Source organism: Chelon labrosus, assembly GCF_963514085.1.
Source record: "Chelon labrosus genome assembly, chromosome: 4".
Taxonomy (NCBI): Eukaryota; Metazoa; Chordata; class Actinopteri; order Mugiliformes; family Mugilidae; genus Chelon; species Chelon labrosus.
The window spans coordinates 24555517-24569700 of NC_140340.1; the positions used below are offsets into that span (position 1 = coordinate 24555517).

Below are 14184 nucleotides of genomic sequence, written 5' to 3' on the forward strand. Positions count from 1 at the left end.
CAGGTGGATATGCGTTTTCAAAACAGATTTTTTATTTTCACTGCTCTTTTTTTCTTTGGTCTTCTTTTAGCGCATTCAAGCATGTTTCAGAGCACCTGGACTAGTATTTGTATCAGCTGTACAGTTTGCTTATTGTTTGGGCAACAGACCAGCATGTGTGTCATGTATTGGCTCCTGAAATATGATGGTTGTTAAAGCAGGCAACACTACTACATGTAAACTATTTACAGTAAGCACCATCAGAAATCTACACACCGACACTGAATCCGTTTGCTAGTCATTTATTTCTTTAGATGGAATAACTGTGCTGCCAACATAAAGGCTTTGCACAAGGGCTGTTAGTTAAAGCATGATCAGTGGAGGCAGATGTGGCAACGCTGGACTCCATTAAGCAAAGCAGGATGATTTAATCACAATAAAGCATCACCATTAAACACATGGTGTAATCAATGTGCATATTATGTTAAACGAACAACAAGATGGAAATGTTAATTGACGACGGAGGATTCATTGGCTTGTATTTCGATTACTCTACACTGGCATTAAGAACATAATGCCACAAACTACTGACAGCAGTCAACAGGTTTCAACAGGTTACGGTCTTCCTCTTGGAGTGATTCAAAGTGCATAGAGGTAAAATGACAACGGTCCTTGAAAGCACAACAGGAATGTGGTGAACCCATATTTTGCCAGCAGGTCTTATAAGAAGAGAATACATTCTACTGCAGCTCTTTGGCAGTTTTACATTTGTTAAAATTCACTTGATTAGGTTCTTAATATTTTCCAAACTGATTTCATAGTATTAAAAAGGGAGATACAGCATTTGACTAATTATGAAATGCATTAATAGCTCTGTTACAGTAAAAAAAAACAAATCATTTATAAAAGAGCGCCAGCAGTGCTTATGCTTCTACCATTGGCTGTTATGCAAATTAAAAGTTCAATTAAAAATGTAGCCAGCTAAAATACTGCTTTAGTTTACATTGCACAGCCTACTTCATGTGGGAATTGCATCAGGCTATGCCACAAGCAAAAAATGCATAGCTCTGACTATCATTACTAAACACTGAAATTACTTCAGCTTTTTCCTCCGGTAATAATGTTAGCACTAGGCCAGTCTGTGTCCCAGTTACTGCTTCCTGTATCAGGAGGTCAGCCGACAGTGAGGGCTCAGTAGGTGAGATGACTTAGGATGAAGAGACGATCCTCCTCCTTCCTGATCCACTTCAGCAGTTTGGTGACAGCAGAGACCGCCAAGGCCTTGGTCGCCAGTGGACTGAAGCAGAGGTAGAGCTCGAAGCCACTCGTCACCTGAGGGAGAGAAGGTAGACCAGAACGAGGGGCATGAACAAGCTGTGCAAAGTAGCCTTTTGCGATTGCTTTGGCTCAGTTTGAGCAAACTTGCTAAATGATTACCTTTAAACTTAAAATGCTGCCACAACTCTAAATCAGTGTGTCAACCTTTTTTGTTAGATGGGCCCCCAAGGGCCTGTCAGAAAAAACAGCCAGTGTTTAGGTCAGTTTGGTAGACATTCAATTTTCCATTACCCTATATATGTTAGACTAAATCAATCTATTACCTATTGCTATTAAAACCACTTTTAGTTTTAGCCTTCAAATTAAAGGGATAGTTCAGTTTATTTGATGTGGGGTTGTATGAGGTACTTGTTTGTGTTACTGTGTGATTTTAGTGTTTAACATATTCATTCGGATGCAAACTAACAAACCAAAGTCACAGAGTAAAATAAACTAGCAGACTAGTAGATGAGTTGTTTTCCTGTGTTTTCCACTTTAAAATTCTAGTTTTTAACAATGGACCTTGGTGGCGCTAAACAACCTATATAATGGGTTCAGTCCCTGTGGAAATATGTTGTCTGAAGTAACGTAAAGCTGTGATGATATTCTAAAATCAGCCCTTTAATACCATTTTTTAAATGGCTAAAAATATTTTGCTGCTGAGCTCATTCACAACAGTTCAGTCTGTGCTGGTATTACTGTCTACTTCTCCAAATTGGGAGGTATGCCAACCACCATGTACTGTAGGCCATACACTGACTTCAGATAAGTACCTCATACAAACCCACTTTACAGAAACCAAACTATCCCTGTAATCTAGCCTTCTATATTGACCATTTATCCAATGCGATTCTTTCACATTCAGTAATTGGAAACTGCAAAATGAATGAATCACTGCTCTAAATCACATGTTCCATCCTCTGAGCAACTTCATTGCTTATTACAAAGCACTCAGCGATCACTGAATCAGTGATGTAGCCTGTGTTTGCGAGCATCATTAACCTCGTGAGAAATATTACACCCTAACTGCTTATTGTGCTGTGATAGCTTTTTACTGCAGTCAATATGTATTGAGCTACTACTAATAAAGTGTGAAATGTACATTAATGTAATAGTTGCTCAACCATCACAGGACTATTATAATTATCTGTACAATGTTATAAACTCTTAAACTAACAGACTTCAGGCAACTCATCTTGAAAGGTCAGGCGTACCCATGCCAGCAGATTTTCAGTGTCATTGCAGCGGTAGAAGAAGCGGAGGGGTCTGGTTGGGTGGTGCAAGCAGCTGTGAAGGTCTTGGTACAAGCCCATCAGTCTCTCCTGCTCTTTATCAGACTGGTACACCGGGGGAAACTCTGGACTGGAGGAAGATAATCAACGCAAGTCAACTTTTACACAAAAAAAATAACAAATTTACTTCACGTAAACTCCTACAGAAACCAAGCTTTTTCATTTCGTTTCATTTTAAAAAAGTCATGTATATATTACAGAATTGACTGGCAGTAAATTAATTAACAGTTATTCGGATTATTGATTCATCATTTTGGTAAGTTCTTTCATTAAAACATTTCACCAGATATAATTACCCACCAGGTATACAGCCCTGAGCTCTTTGATTTGTAGAGGAAGTGCCTGAGCTCTGGGATGGCGACCTGTGCCACAGAGTAGGTGGGACCTTTAAGTGCCTCCTTCAGAGCCTGGTAGGCGCTGCGCTTACTCAACCTCTCCAGGAAACGCTTCTTGCAGTCAGACATGTTAAAAAAGTCCTCTCGGTCTGTTGAGACCAGGATGAGGCACAGCTCGGACGCAGGCTCCAGGTAAGAAATGTGAGCATGGAAAAATCCTGCAGTGTTGAACTTTGGGAGACAGATGGGCGTCCAGCCTTCGCCCTCTCTGAAAGATGAGGAGGAGCCGACGAGGTTGAACACGAGGTGCAAGTCTATGTGGTGCAGGAACTGGTCCTTTTTTCTAACCAGAGTAACCAGGCGATCACCGGCCAGCAGGATAGAGAAGACCAGGTTTTTAGATTTAGCGGCCTGCAGGCTTGATGAGACTACATCCCTGGCAGAGCTAGCGAGAGGCAGGCAGGTGACAGCACTGAGCAGCAGGCCGGGGTCTCGATCCAGCCGGTACAGCAGGTTGTCTGTGAGATACTCGGAGCCAGCCAGCAAACGGCGCAGGTCGTAGTTCTGCTTGTGCTTGAAGATGTGGTTGAGCTGGGTGAGGGTGAGCAGACTTACAATCTGGTAGTAGATGTACTGCAGCTCCCGCAGCAGCTCCTTGTCTGACTGACAGGTCCGTGACACGCCCACCAGGACCAGAGGACTCTTGGTGAGGAAAACCACCTTACAGCCATCTGGCACAAACATGTTAACAGAAGTTAAACGGACCTGACATTTTTATTTGGACACAAGTAAAAATGCACCTTTGACTTTTATCTGTTACTGAATAAAGTATATTCTGACCTGCATGGATAGAGCGGATAATGTTTTTCTCAGCTTCTACGAAGGAAACTAGGGCCATCATCACACCCATGGTGCTCGACAGAGCCTCCTCTGTGCCGTAACGGGTGTAGATCGGCTTTCCAGCCTCACTCAACACAAACAAGTGTTTTCTGTGACTCCGCCACGCCTCACTGGACACATCCTCCTCCTTAGTTCTACTCTCTGAAGAAAAGTCATTGCTGTGTTGCTCGTCTATGGTTTTCTCCCCAACCAGCACCTTGAGGTCCTCTGCACACTCGCCTGCAGATTCATCCAGTTCAGCTGCCTTCAGGGCCTCTTCGTCAGTGTCAGCAGTCAGATCCTCAAAGGACTGTGCATGGACAAACATAGCACTCTTCTGACCAGCACCTGAATTAACACAGGTAGAAATTATGTCAAAAATTTGTCAGTGTAAGGTATGAATGTGTCCCCATAAAACAAGTTTTCTTGTTGCTGTTGACCTGCATTGACCTGAACCCATTCAAGACACTCTAATGCACTGTATGAGACATATTTGATGCCTTAATGCTTCCAATGAAAAGTTCAGGGAAGCAGCCATGCAGTGCTCTCTAACATGTACATTTGCCAAACCACTGCTAAGTACTCACCCATCTTCTTTCTTCTCTGTGTACAGTATCAACTTTATATTAATCAAAAGCAAACTTCAACAAGCGCTAGAAAGGTGAGATTTATTTGTAAGAAGATTATTTTGTTTTTGTTTTAACTTAAAAAAAGAAGAAGTGATGAAGACTAACTGTTTTTTTTGGCAAGTGTACACCTCATTAACTTCCCTGCCTCTAGTGAACATCACACCACTTCCCTAAGCGTTCATATGGGAACCACGCACTGCAGTCTTTTATGCTATGGCTGAGACAGCCCCACATGGGGCTATTATTGGTGGGTATGGTGTCTGTAAAAATGTCAAATGACAGAGATTAACTCTTGAAAGCGTATATCACATATTTTTGTACTGTTGTTAGAGCCAGTCCAGAATCAGCACACCGATTTAGAGAAGAAAAATAGAGCAAGTCTGCTAATGAGTCAGCAAGATAACGCTGCAAAAATGTCCTGTTTATCTCCAGTTTAACAAGAGCAAATCCAGACAATGTTACATCGCATCTCCGGTCATTGTTGGATTTGCTCCAGCAGGATGTAACGTGACATACGTCAGCTGCTGCAAAGATGCTTTCACCATGACACACTCACGAATGTTTTCCAGACTGCAGTCAAGACAAGTTTACATTATTACAATTTTTGGGGAAAAAAATATGGCATCAGTTCTGCCTCATAATGCATTCATGTTTATAGACACTAATCTCACAGTGCATGTTAGACGTGGTGGATTCAAGTGCTTCTTGTCATTTGATGAAGTCACAACTAAGAACATTGGCCTTAATCAACTAACAAAGTGTAAATATATTAAGCATCTCATTACACAAACAGGATGTGTATATTCAAGCTGTCTCTCTCACACACACACATTCATCTGTGTCTTTGCGAGGATATCCACTGACATAATGCTTTCCCTAACCCCTTTAACTAACCATAACTGTCAAAAGCAAGTGCCTGAATAAAACTTAATTCTAGTCTTAACCCTAAAACCAGGTCAAAACCCTTACAGCACCATTTGAAGAGGTGTAAATAATTGATCGCTCTAATATGCCCTCAAGCCAATGGTCTGAAAATCTAACTGCTATAAGTATAAACACACAATCACACATACACAGCTCAGTATGTAACCTCTAACACTGCATGGTGGAAACCTTGTAAAATGGAGAACTTTGAAAATGAAAATGTTTTAATCACATGATCAGAAGAAGTGGTTTTTGTGTTGAAGTGTTGCCTGGAAACCAGTTGTCAGAGGGAAGTCTTACTCATGGTACAGTTTTCAATTGTATGGGCCGTAGGGGAAGTTAGTGAAAAGTAATACTGGTTTAAGCATGTTTTTAAGAATTGTAATATGATTAAAAATGGATATTATTGCAGGCATAGGCTACTGCAAATATTAATTAATTGGTCATCATTTACCCATGGACTGAGGCTTGTCTCGCCCAACTGGAAGCTTCTTCTGGTGTACTGTAAACATTGTACACATATACTGTAAACATGTTTGAGGTCTTGTACGGTGATCCCATGGGGGATGGACCACAAGATGCCAAGATACTTGAATAAAATTTCATCCAGGAGTTATTTGATCTACGTATCCATTCCCCAAGACATGTAGATTGACACACAGACGTTGAAATGAGAGATGATTGTGACCAATGGCTGGGACTGCGTGTTGCATTGCAGTGGAAAGAACATGCAAATGGAAGCCGACATACAACACACTTTCTGTATTTTCAAAGTTTTTGATCACCTCAAACGATTCAAAAGTTCACAATGCACACTGACAATAGATGAGTCTGTGTGTTTCCTGGCAACCTGCACAAAGCTCACCTGGTTCAGTTCCCTCCACCAGACCTGGTGTGGGGCTGTCTGCCCTCTGATTGCGAAGGCGGTCAACAGGGGCCAGAGTACCATTTTCCCATGACACAGCTACCTTTTGTGTTTCTCCATCCATCACTGCTACTTAAGGAAGGGAAACACACCTGCAAGACAGACAGACAAACTGACTGATGGAAACTGCAGGACCAAAGGTCAGCAGCTTTCTACCTGAGGCTAACAGCGTCTTTATGGTGTAGACATAAACGCTATAGTGTAAATCATAAAGATTTTAACGCCTGACTTTGAGGGATTAAGAATTTTAAACAAACCTTAAAACTAAAGCTGAAACTCAGTATTCTCACTATGGTCTCAATAGAGTCGTTACAGACTAATAGTAATAGTTACTCTCATTCTTTACTTAAGTCATATCTTTATGGATGATTCTTCCTTCTTAGTCAGAGGCGTCAGATATGCCGATACAGAACTTCAAAGGCTACTTTGATTGCTAACTTTAGCACTGACAACACATAACACTAACTGGGTCAGGTTACATCGATTTAATTCTTACAAAGATTTCACGTGACTCGTTAAATTATATCCAAACCATTTTACCTTTCATTTCCGCAGCTCTCTGCTTTTAATAGTTGTGCTCCACAACTCGTCTGTCACAGTTGCTGCAGCTAGCTAACTAGCAGACTCAATGCAGAAGTAGTTCTTGAAACAAGCCTTGCTAGGTTGCGGAAGTAGGAATTGTGGGAAATGAAGTTTTCTTCTGGAGAATTTGTCCGGAAGCGAAAAGAGCATCGTTTATTATTATTATTACTATTATTATTATTATTATAATTTCGGATGTTTTTTCTAACCACGTTTGATCCACATGGTGCATTCGCTGCTATTTGGGAAACATGGAGTTGTGATAGTTAATTACTAAAATGCGCGATGTCAAGACTTATTTTTATTTAATCTCTGGAAGAAATATGTTCTACTTCAATAGTGTAAAAATGTAAATAATAATAATAATAAAACTGATATTTTTTTTTCCAAATCCCTTCACAGTGCATGCGTGAGATGTAATATGGAAGACGACAAATGAAGTCAAATGAGTGTTTTTCAAACTCCTCTAAATTGTAACTTCTTTAGAAAATACATAATATATTGTTTAAAATATAGGGTATGTTTCACATTTGAAAATGGAAACCATTTAATCTTATTAAAACACTACATGATACATTTTTTAAATACATGATGAACTGGTGTAGAACGATCAATCTGACGTTGAAGAAGAGCAGTGGCCGTACATACGAGGAGCAATGAACGCACCGTAAGGGGCGGAGCGTAAGGGGCGGAGCAATGAACGCACCGTAAGGGGCGGAGCTTGTGTTCGAACACACAGCGCGGAAAGGAAGCATCGGAGCAGTGTTTGTGTTAGCTAGCCAGGTTCTGTTTAATACTCTCTCCTTAACTGTCTTAAAATGACACACTGCAATTAATATTAGCGATGCTAGCAGGGGTTGTGCAGTAACAAGCATTCGTTTGGTAAGTATGACGACTGGTGATGAGGCTATGGCTAACGTGATTTGTCAACATCTAGCTAGCTAATGTCACTGGCTACTAGTAACATGCTAACGTTACATCAGCTGTAGAAAAGCGATACCATCTAATGTTTCAAACACACTCGTAGTAACATATTTTCATTTTCTCTCTTTTCATAGAGGCTGATCTTTGTGTCGCTAAGATGCCTATCCGAGCAAACTGTACAATTTGCTCCGACTTCTTTGATCACTCCAGAGATGTTGCTGCCATCCACTGCGGACACACTTTCCACTATGAGTGGTAGCTTCATATAGAAACACATCTCCACAATAATGCTCCTCCAGTTGCATTTTTTTCACGGACCAATTACTTTTTCCTTTGCTTCTTTCAGTCTTCTTAAGTGGTTTCAAACAGCCCCCACAAAGACCTGTCCCCAGTGTAGGAAGCAGGTAAAATAACTTTACACAAACTGATCCAGCTTGCAAAACAGGGGAAAAAGGTTGTATTTAAATGAGCTGTTGTGCTCTGTGCAGGTCAGCACCAGGCACATCATCACCAAGCTGTTCTTTGACATCGGTGGAGGGGAGGAGGATGGGACAGTAGACCCAGAAAGCCTGCAGGTACAAAACACCTATTCATTGTACTTGTGTAGGTTTTAATTTTTTTACTGAGCTTGAGAATAGACAACTACGTTGTAATTATCTAATTTGAGCCAGAAGCTACACATACTCCTTACAATATTTGAATTGGATTTAGAACATCAGATCTTTTGTTTTCACTTTGTGTTTCTCCCTTCCTCAGAATGAGCTTGATCGAATGAAAGCACTTATAAGCTCTAAAGGTAAGAAACTATTCTGTATTTGACTGTGTGAGGTAGGCAGCTCTACTTGATTACCTATCTGTTCAATTTATAGAACGAGACTGGCGGGATAAAGAGAAGATGGTGGCTGGTTTAAAGGACACCGTGGACAAGCAGAAGAGAGACCTGGACAATGTGCGGAAAGAGATCACGGAAAAGGAGAAGCTATGTTCTGCCCTCAGAGTACGCCACCTTCTTCGAATGTTAAAACACAGTGTCTGCTCTGACTCAAATTATAGCTGTAATTATGCTCTTCTAATGTTTTGACCTCTCACAGAAACAGATGTCATATTTGGAGACACAACAGAATGAGGTTCAGGTTGCCAAGGAGGAGGTCCGGAGACTGAGGACCAAACTGAAAACTTTTGAAAGGTATCTGCACTCCTTGACTGTTTGTGGTGCCTACGGGTCTGAGTCTGTTTCAGCTGGTCTGTGCAATAGTTTGTAAAATGTGTTTGCTTACTTTAAGTCCACCACTTTGAATTTTTTTGAATGCATTTACAGTAAACAGTAAAGCCCCATCACAGCTTGAATCTTGCTGTTGTCTTCTGCACTATTGCTACCTCCTGGACTGGAGCAGGTTGTTGTATAGTCTCACGCAAAAATAATGACATTAAAGTCAACCTTTTCATATGTCTTCACAGGCTTTTACATTATTGTGGAATCACAAACAGCTAACAGTCTGAACGAGCCTTTTAGTACCTAGAAAAAAAGTTCCTGGGACTACAAGTTCTGGTTGCTCTGTGGAAATACGTCTTAAGCATCTAGCTAGGGTCACATTTTAAGAGTCACCTGGATGCTGATGTGATGCTTTAGATGGTCTTTTTGAATTTTGTTCATGTCTTGGAGGAATTTCATACATGGAAGAAATCAACTAGAACAGTCAGATAAGTTTGATAAACCTGCCATTGAACATTGTATCAGCAACAGTACCAACATAAAAAAAAAAGCAGAAATCCTAATGTTTTGTTGAGTACGAAAACTGTGCCTTCCTTCGGTGTAAAGGAGCAGCATGCTGAAGTTGTGCATTAACACATCTCTCTGTTCTAGCCTGGACGTATTGTTACAGGGCCAGAGAACGGAGGTAGAGTCCATGATCACAGATATGGGTGTCAGTCACATGGCTGTGGAGCAGCTCTCCATCTACTGCATCTCCCTCAAAAAGTAAGAAGCCTGAGAGCTGTTGCTCATGACACGCATGGTTTACATATGTTGCTGCAACTCACCAATATCACTGTGTCACACCGACATGTGAAATGATTCACACATTCAATCCTTTGCATTTCATGGGTCATCTGCTTCTGGAAAGACAGTGAAGCTAGCTAGCTAGTTTCATCATGTACAGCAGGTCAGCAGGAGATGACCCTGGGGACACCATGTTTGTGTATTGGCACATAAATCGGGACTGTTGGTTTACAGCTGTAGTCCTAATGAATGCCAATTCCTGTTTTCATTCTCTATTTATTTGTTCCCCTCCTTTTACAGAGAGTATGATAATCTAAAAGGTAGCCTGAAGTCCTCAAATGACATGTGTGAGAAGCTGAAGAGAGAAGTGCTCTCCTCTAACAACAAGGTAGCTTAATGTTAAAACAGTAAGTCAGCACTCTCAGAGGACTTTTTTCTTAAATGTAAAATCTTTCAATGTTTTTTTTTTTTATTTTTTTGCTGTTTCAGTTGCAAAAAGCGACAGTGGAGGTGAATCAGACAAAAGAGGACATGAAGTCTCTGCAAAACGATCTGGCCAATGCTGACAAAGAGATCAATGTAAGGCAGGTCATTGATGATGCTTTAACTTTTCATATCGGAAGAGTCCATGGTTGTGATTTTTGTGTGCAACCTGTCCACAGAGTCTGAAGAAGAAGGTGGAGTTTCTTCAGAAGACTCTGAGCACGCCGACGCGCACAAATGAAGCCCTCAGCCGGCTCGTCTTTGAAAGGTCTGTCCTCTGGCCGCTGGCCTTAAATCTGTTCACACTTTTACATGAGTGCAGCATTTGATTAACAAGTGACTTGTCTCTGCTTTCCCGTCAGCCCGGCGCCGATGGAACTGAAGCAGCCTCACCTGCACCAGCCGGCAGATTGTGAGGACATTGACCTCAACATGACGTATGACATCACTACCCCAGACGACATGGCCAAGAGACCATCGCAGGTCCAGTCGAAGAAGATGCGCCTTGACCCAACTTTGTAAGTTTTTTGTTGAGTAGTGTGTTGATCTGTTCAAAGGGTTGTTGTGTTAGCTCAGAGCTGTCTGTTTGTGACAACTATTCTTGAAGAGGGATGTGGAAATGCTGTACAATGTTTTCTTTTTCAGAAAGTCTGTGTCCAAACGCAATGAGAAATCCTCATCTTTAAGCAAGGTATGCTTTTAAAAGTCATTCAGCAAGGTCCATTTCTAAGGCGGGTTGTTCCACTGAATTTTCTTTCTTTCTTTCTTTTTTTTTTTTAATACCTCAGGCCCAAGGTGAAGATTCAGCCATGGATACTTTTTTTAGAAACTCTCTCCTCTTCAGAAAGAAAACGTTTGGCAGCATGTTGGACCCTCACAGGAAGCCAGGACTTGTATGTACAACAACAAACATCTCCGTGTTTAAAACAGCTTTCCATGTGCCATTTGATCTTTGAAGCTTTGTGTTGAAAGAGAAGCTTTTTGTTGCAGGTCAAAACTGGCTATGATGGATTAGGAGGACGAACTAAATTCATCCAGCCTGTATCCTTTGGATATGTGTTGCTTGTGTTCATGTTTCTAGAAGTATTCTAATATTCACATTATTCTGCTAAAAGTGGAAAGTTTGCGCTTAAAGGAAATCCAAATTAATAATAATAATAATGATATTAATAATAATGCATTTTATTTGTGGGCACCTTTCAACACTCACGGTCACCTTACATAAAACAACGACTTTGAACCTTGAACCTTTGTACTAACTAGTAATCAGTACCAAGGCCCAGGTTATCTGATAATGTTTATATATCCACTCTTAAACCATAGACTATAAAAAAAACAAAACTGGACGCCATTACAGCCCCTCAAAATGAAGCTGAAGCTTGTATAGCTCCCCCTGGTGGCTGGCTGTAGTATAGGTCATAAGGTCCACCCTCTCCATGTTAGTGGATGAAACTGACTATAAAAACAGGATGTGACATGTTGACTGACCGTTGCCATTGACAGTCACTCTGCAAAGTGACCCTGTAGGAACATCTGTTTGTCTGTTTGAAACCTTCTAAATAAGTAGTTGTGCTGTTAACTGCGATCACTAACGTCAAGGATTTGAGGGGTCCCTGCAGATTTTTCTTTTATTTATTCACAAAAATTGCTCGCAGGCTCATCAGGTGTACCTCGGTTAATATAAAATATAATATCAACGTTTGATGTCTGGGTCACCAATGAAAGAAACGTGACTGTAGCTCACATACCACTGTTGAAAGATGTTAAAACATCACCTCAGACATTTTCTCAGCTGCAGTTGTTTGGTCCTCTGTTTTATTTTGTTTTTCCCCTCAATGCGAAGTATCACATTGTTTACCGCTGCCTCTGTTTTGTTTACATCTGTTTCCTGATGAGATCCCATGTGAGGTGGTGGGTTTAATGCTCCCTGATCTGGCACAATAATCCAAATAACATTCTGTAGTGCAGCCAACTCGTGTACAAGTTTGAGGCTGGAGAGAATATCTGTGGAGATTTCTCCTTAAATATGTCATGAACCTGATTTGTAAATCTCCTAAAAATGTCTGTAATCTGATCCCAATCTTTACACTAGAATCCCAGTGGAATAAAGCCTTACTGGATCAGAGATTCAACACTAAATAAAATAACTTAACCTGACATTCAGCTGAAGATGCAGTATTATTACAACCATAGTTCATTAATCACAGTTGTTCTGCGCCCTTGGGACATGTTATCACACTTCAATTAACGTTAGCTGATCCAGACCAAACTGTCAAGCTCCAAATAAATGTTATTTATTTCTAGTTCTCTGAGAACACTCATGAATTATTCAGGACAAAACCGTCAGTAGAAACCATCACATCTTTCCTTAACCACCTACTCCACTCCAGTCTCCTTTGTCAGAGCTTCGGCCACTGATGAAGGCTAAAAGGAAAAAGGTGACCCGGCCTACATCCAAGATCGCACCTTGCCTGACCCTGGACGGCTTCCTCGAGTGAATGTTTTGTTGTCAAAGGTTAGGAATTTAAGCGTGAAGAAACACGTTGGTGCCGCTGTGGAACAGAGAACTCGTCTGGCAGCAGTTCTGCCTCTCGGCATCAAACAGACTTTTTAAAGAAACTATTATTTAAAGCAATCCTCCCACAGGACCACAAGTCTTGGCTTTTTGGTGGCATCGACAAACCTGCTAAATCTTTATTTCTGTGTTGACGTGAGTTTGTTTTTGGACACTGTGACCTGACCAGCCTTTGGTTTGGAGCGTTCTCTTGAACATGTGTTGGTGTCTATTTATGCTCGTATATGAGAGACAAACCAGTTTATTTGCCGTCAACTTGTTCTGTATGATTGTCACAGATATGTCTGTTCTCCATACACAGAAAAATAAGCAGTTATTTTTCAAACTGTCTCCCTATATGGACCTACATGTAGCTATACTGTAGGTGTTTTAGTTTCAGTGGTGCAGGTGTAAACCAAAACGCAAATAATAAACAATATTTTTTTTATTAAGGTTGGTGTGGGGTCTAAAAACAGTTCATTTATTCACAAACATTTCACTGCGCCGTTCTCTCCTGCAGAGGGCAGCACAGGAGGGCATGAATCTGGCAGGCGTCCTGCATTGTGAGTAAAAATACACATGGTCGCTGTTGAATCCGTTTCTGTTGAAAAGGCTTTGCCAATACAGGAGGAAATCCTCAATAACAATGTCAGTGCAGTAAAACCTGAGTTGTGCATCATGTAACAAAAAGGACACTGCAAATAATACACTGGCAGAATAGAGGCCCTAGTTTGAGTGTTACCCGAATAAATCCTAACGCTTGAAGAAATTAAAATGAATTTGTTATTATAGAGGACCTTTCATAGCACGGAATTCAAATGCAGCCAATGGGTGGAAGCTTTCTTACAAGGTTCCCATGCATGAACATAAAAGTAGCTTGTCTGTGGCTTTGGCTTGGCACCATGCGCACTGACCTTAGAGCAGATTGCTGGATATTTTGACAAACAATATGGGGAAATGCCAAACATAGTTTTCTACTGTGGAGAAGTCAAAGTACCAGGTAGAAGACAAACATCCTGTTCACATCACTCGTATCCTGTTTGCACCCATAGATTCTTTAGTTTCCACAATCTGCTTGGCCCATAATAACTGCAATTATGACACAATTTAAATACGCTGTCTTGTGCCAGTGACGGAACATTGATTGAAGTTGAGTGATAATAGTTTTTGGTGGTACGGCACATTTTCCCGGGAGATTTGGGACTTGTAACAACATGGTGCGTTTTAAAAGCTACTTCCTTCCTAGCCAGTCAGCAGATAAAAGTCACATCACCCCTTACAAACAATATTTCAAAACATTCATGTAGACATAAAACACACAATCCATGCAGTGCTTTTGGAACCAGAGAACGGTAACAATTC

The 14184-nt window shown here is 40.9% G+C and overlaps 2 protein-coding genes across 4 annotated transcripts; one reads left to right on the top strand and one right to left on the bottom strand.

Moving 5' to 3' along the window:
• Window positions 1-69: 69 nt before the first annotated feature.
• Window positions 70-7021, bottom strand: mon1a (MON1 secretory trafficking family member A). 2 transcript variants are annotated; one of them, XM_084542509.1, is made up of 6 exons: window positions 6821-7021; window positions 6221-6372; window positions 3764-4150; window positions 2889-3654; window positions 2511-2658; window positions 70-1311 (listed from the first exon to the last, which is right to left on the bottom strand). In XM_084542509.1, exons 2-6 carry the CDS (start codon window positions 6342-6344, stop codon window positions 1171-1173), a joined length of 1566 nt encoding a protein of 521 aa, XP_084398635.1. In that variant the 5' UTR covers window positions 6345-6372; window positions 6821-7021; the 3' UTR covers window positions 70-1170. The 2 variants fall into 2 exon arrangements, with proteins under 2 accessions (XP_084398635.1, XP_084398636.1); XM_084542510.1 differs by lacking the exon at window positions 6821-7021 and having other exon boundaries at window positions 6221-6564.
• A 401-nt stretch (window positions 7022-7422) lies between these two features.
• traip (TRAF-interacting protein) lies at window positions 7423-13832 on the top strand. 2 transcript variants are annotated; one of them, XM_084543859.1, is made up of 16 exons: window positions 7423-7744; window positions 7921-8041; window positions 8133-8190; window positions 8275-8361; window positions 8543-8582; window positions 8656-8783; window positions 8878-8972; window positions 9651-9764; window positions 10086-10173; window positions 10275-10364; window positions 10448-10536; window positions 10631-10786; window positions 10914-10959; window positions 11057-11161; window positions 11259-11309; window positions 12659-13832. In XM_084543859.1, the coding sequence occupies exons 2-16, from the start codon at window positions 7944-7946 to the stop codon at window positions 12764-12766; spliced, it is 1353 nt and encodes a 450-aa protein (XP_084399985.1). In that variant the 5' UTR covers window positions 7423-7744; window positions 7921-7943; the 3' UTR covers window positions 12767-13832. The 2 variants fall into 2 exon arrangements, with proteins under 2 accessions (XP_084399985.1, XP_084399986.1); XM_084543860.1 differs by lacking the exon at window positions 7423-7744 and having other exon boundaries at window positions 7799-8041.
• Window positions 13833-14184: the final 352 nt, after the last annotated feature.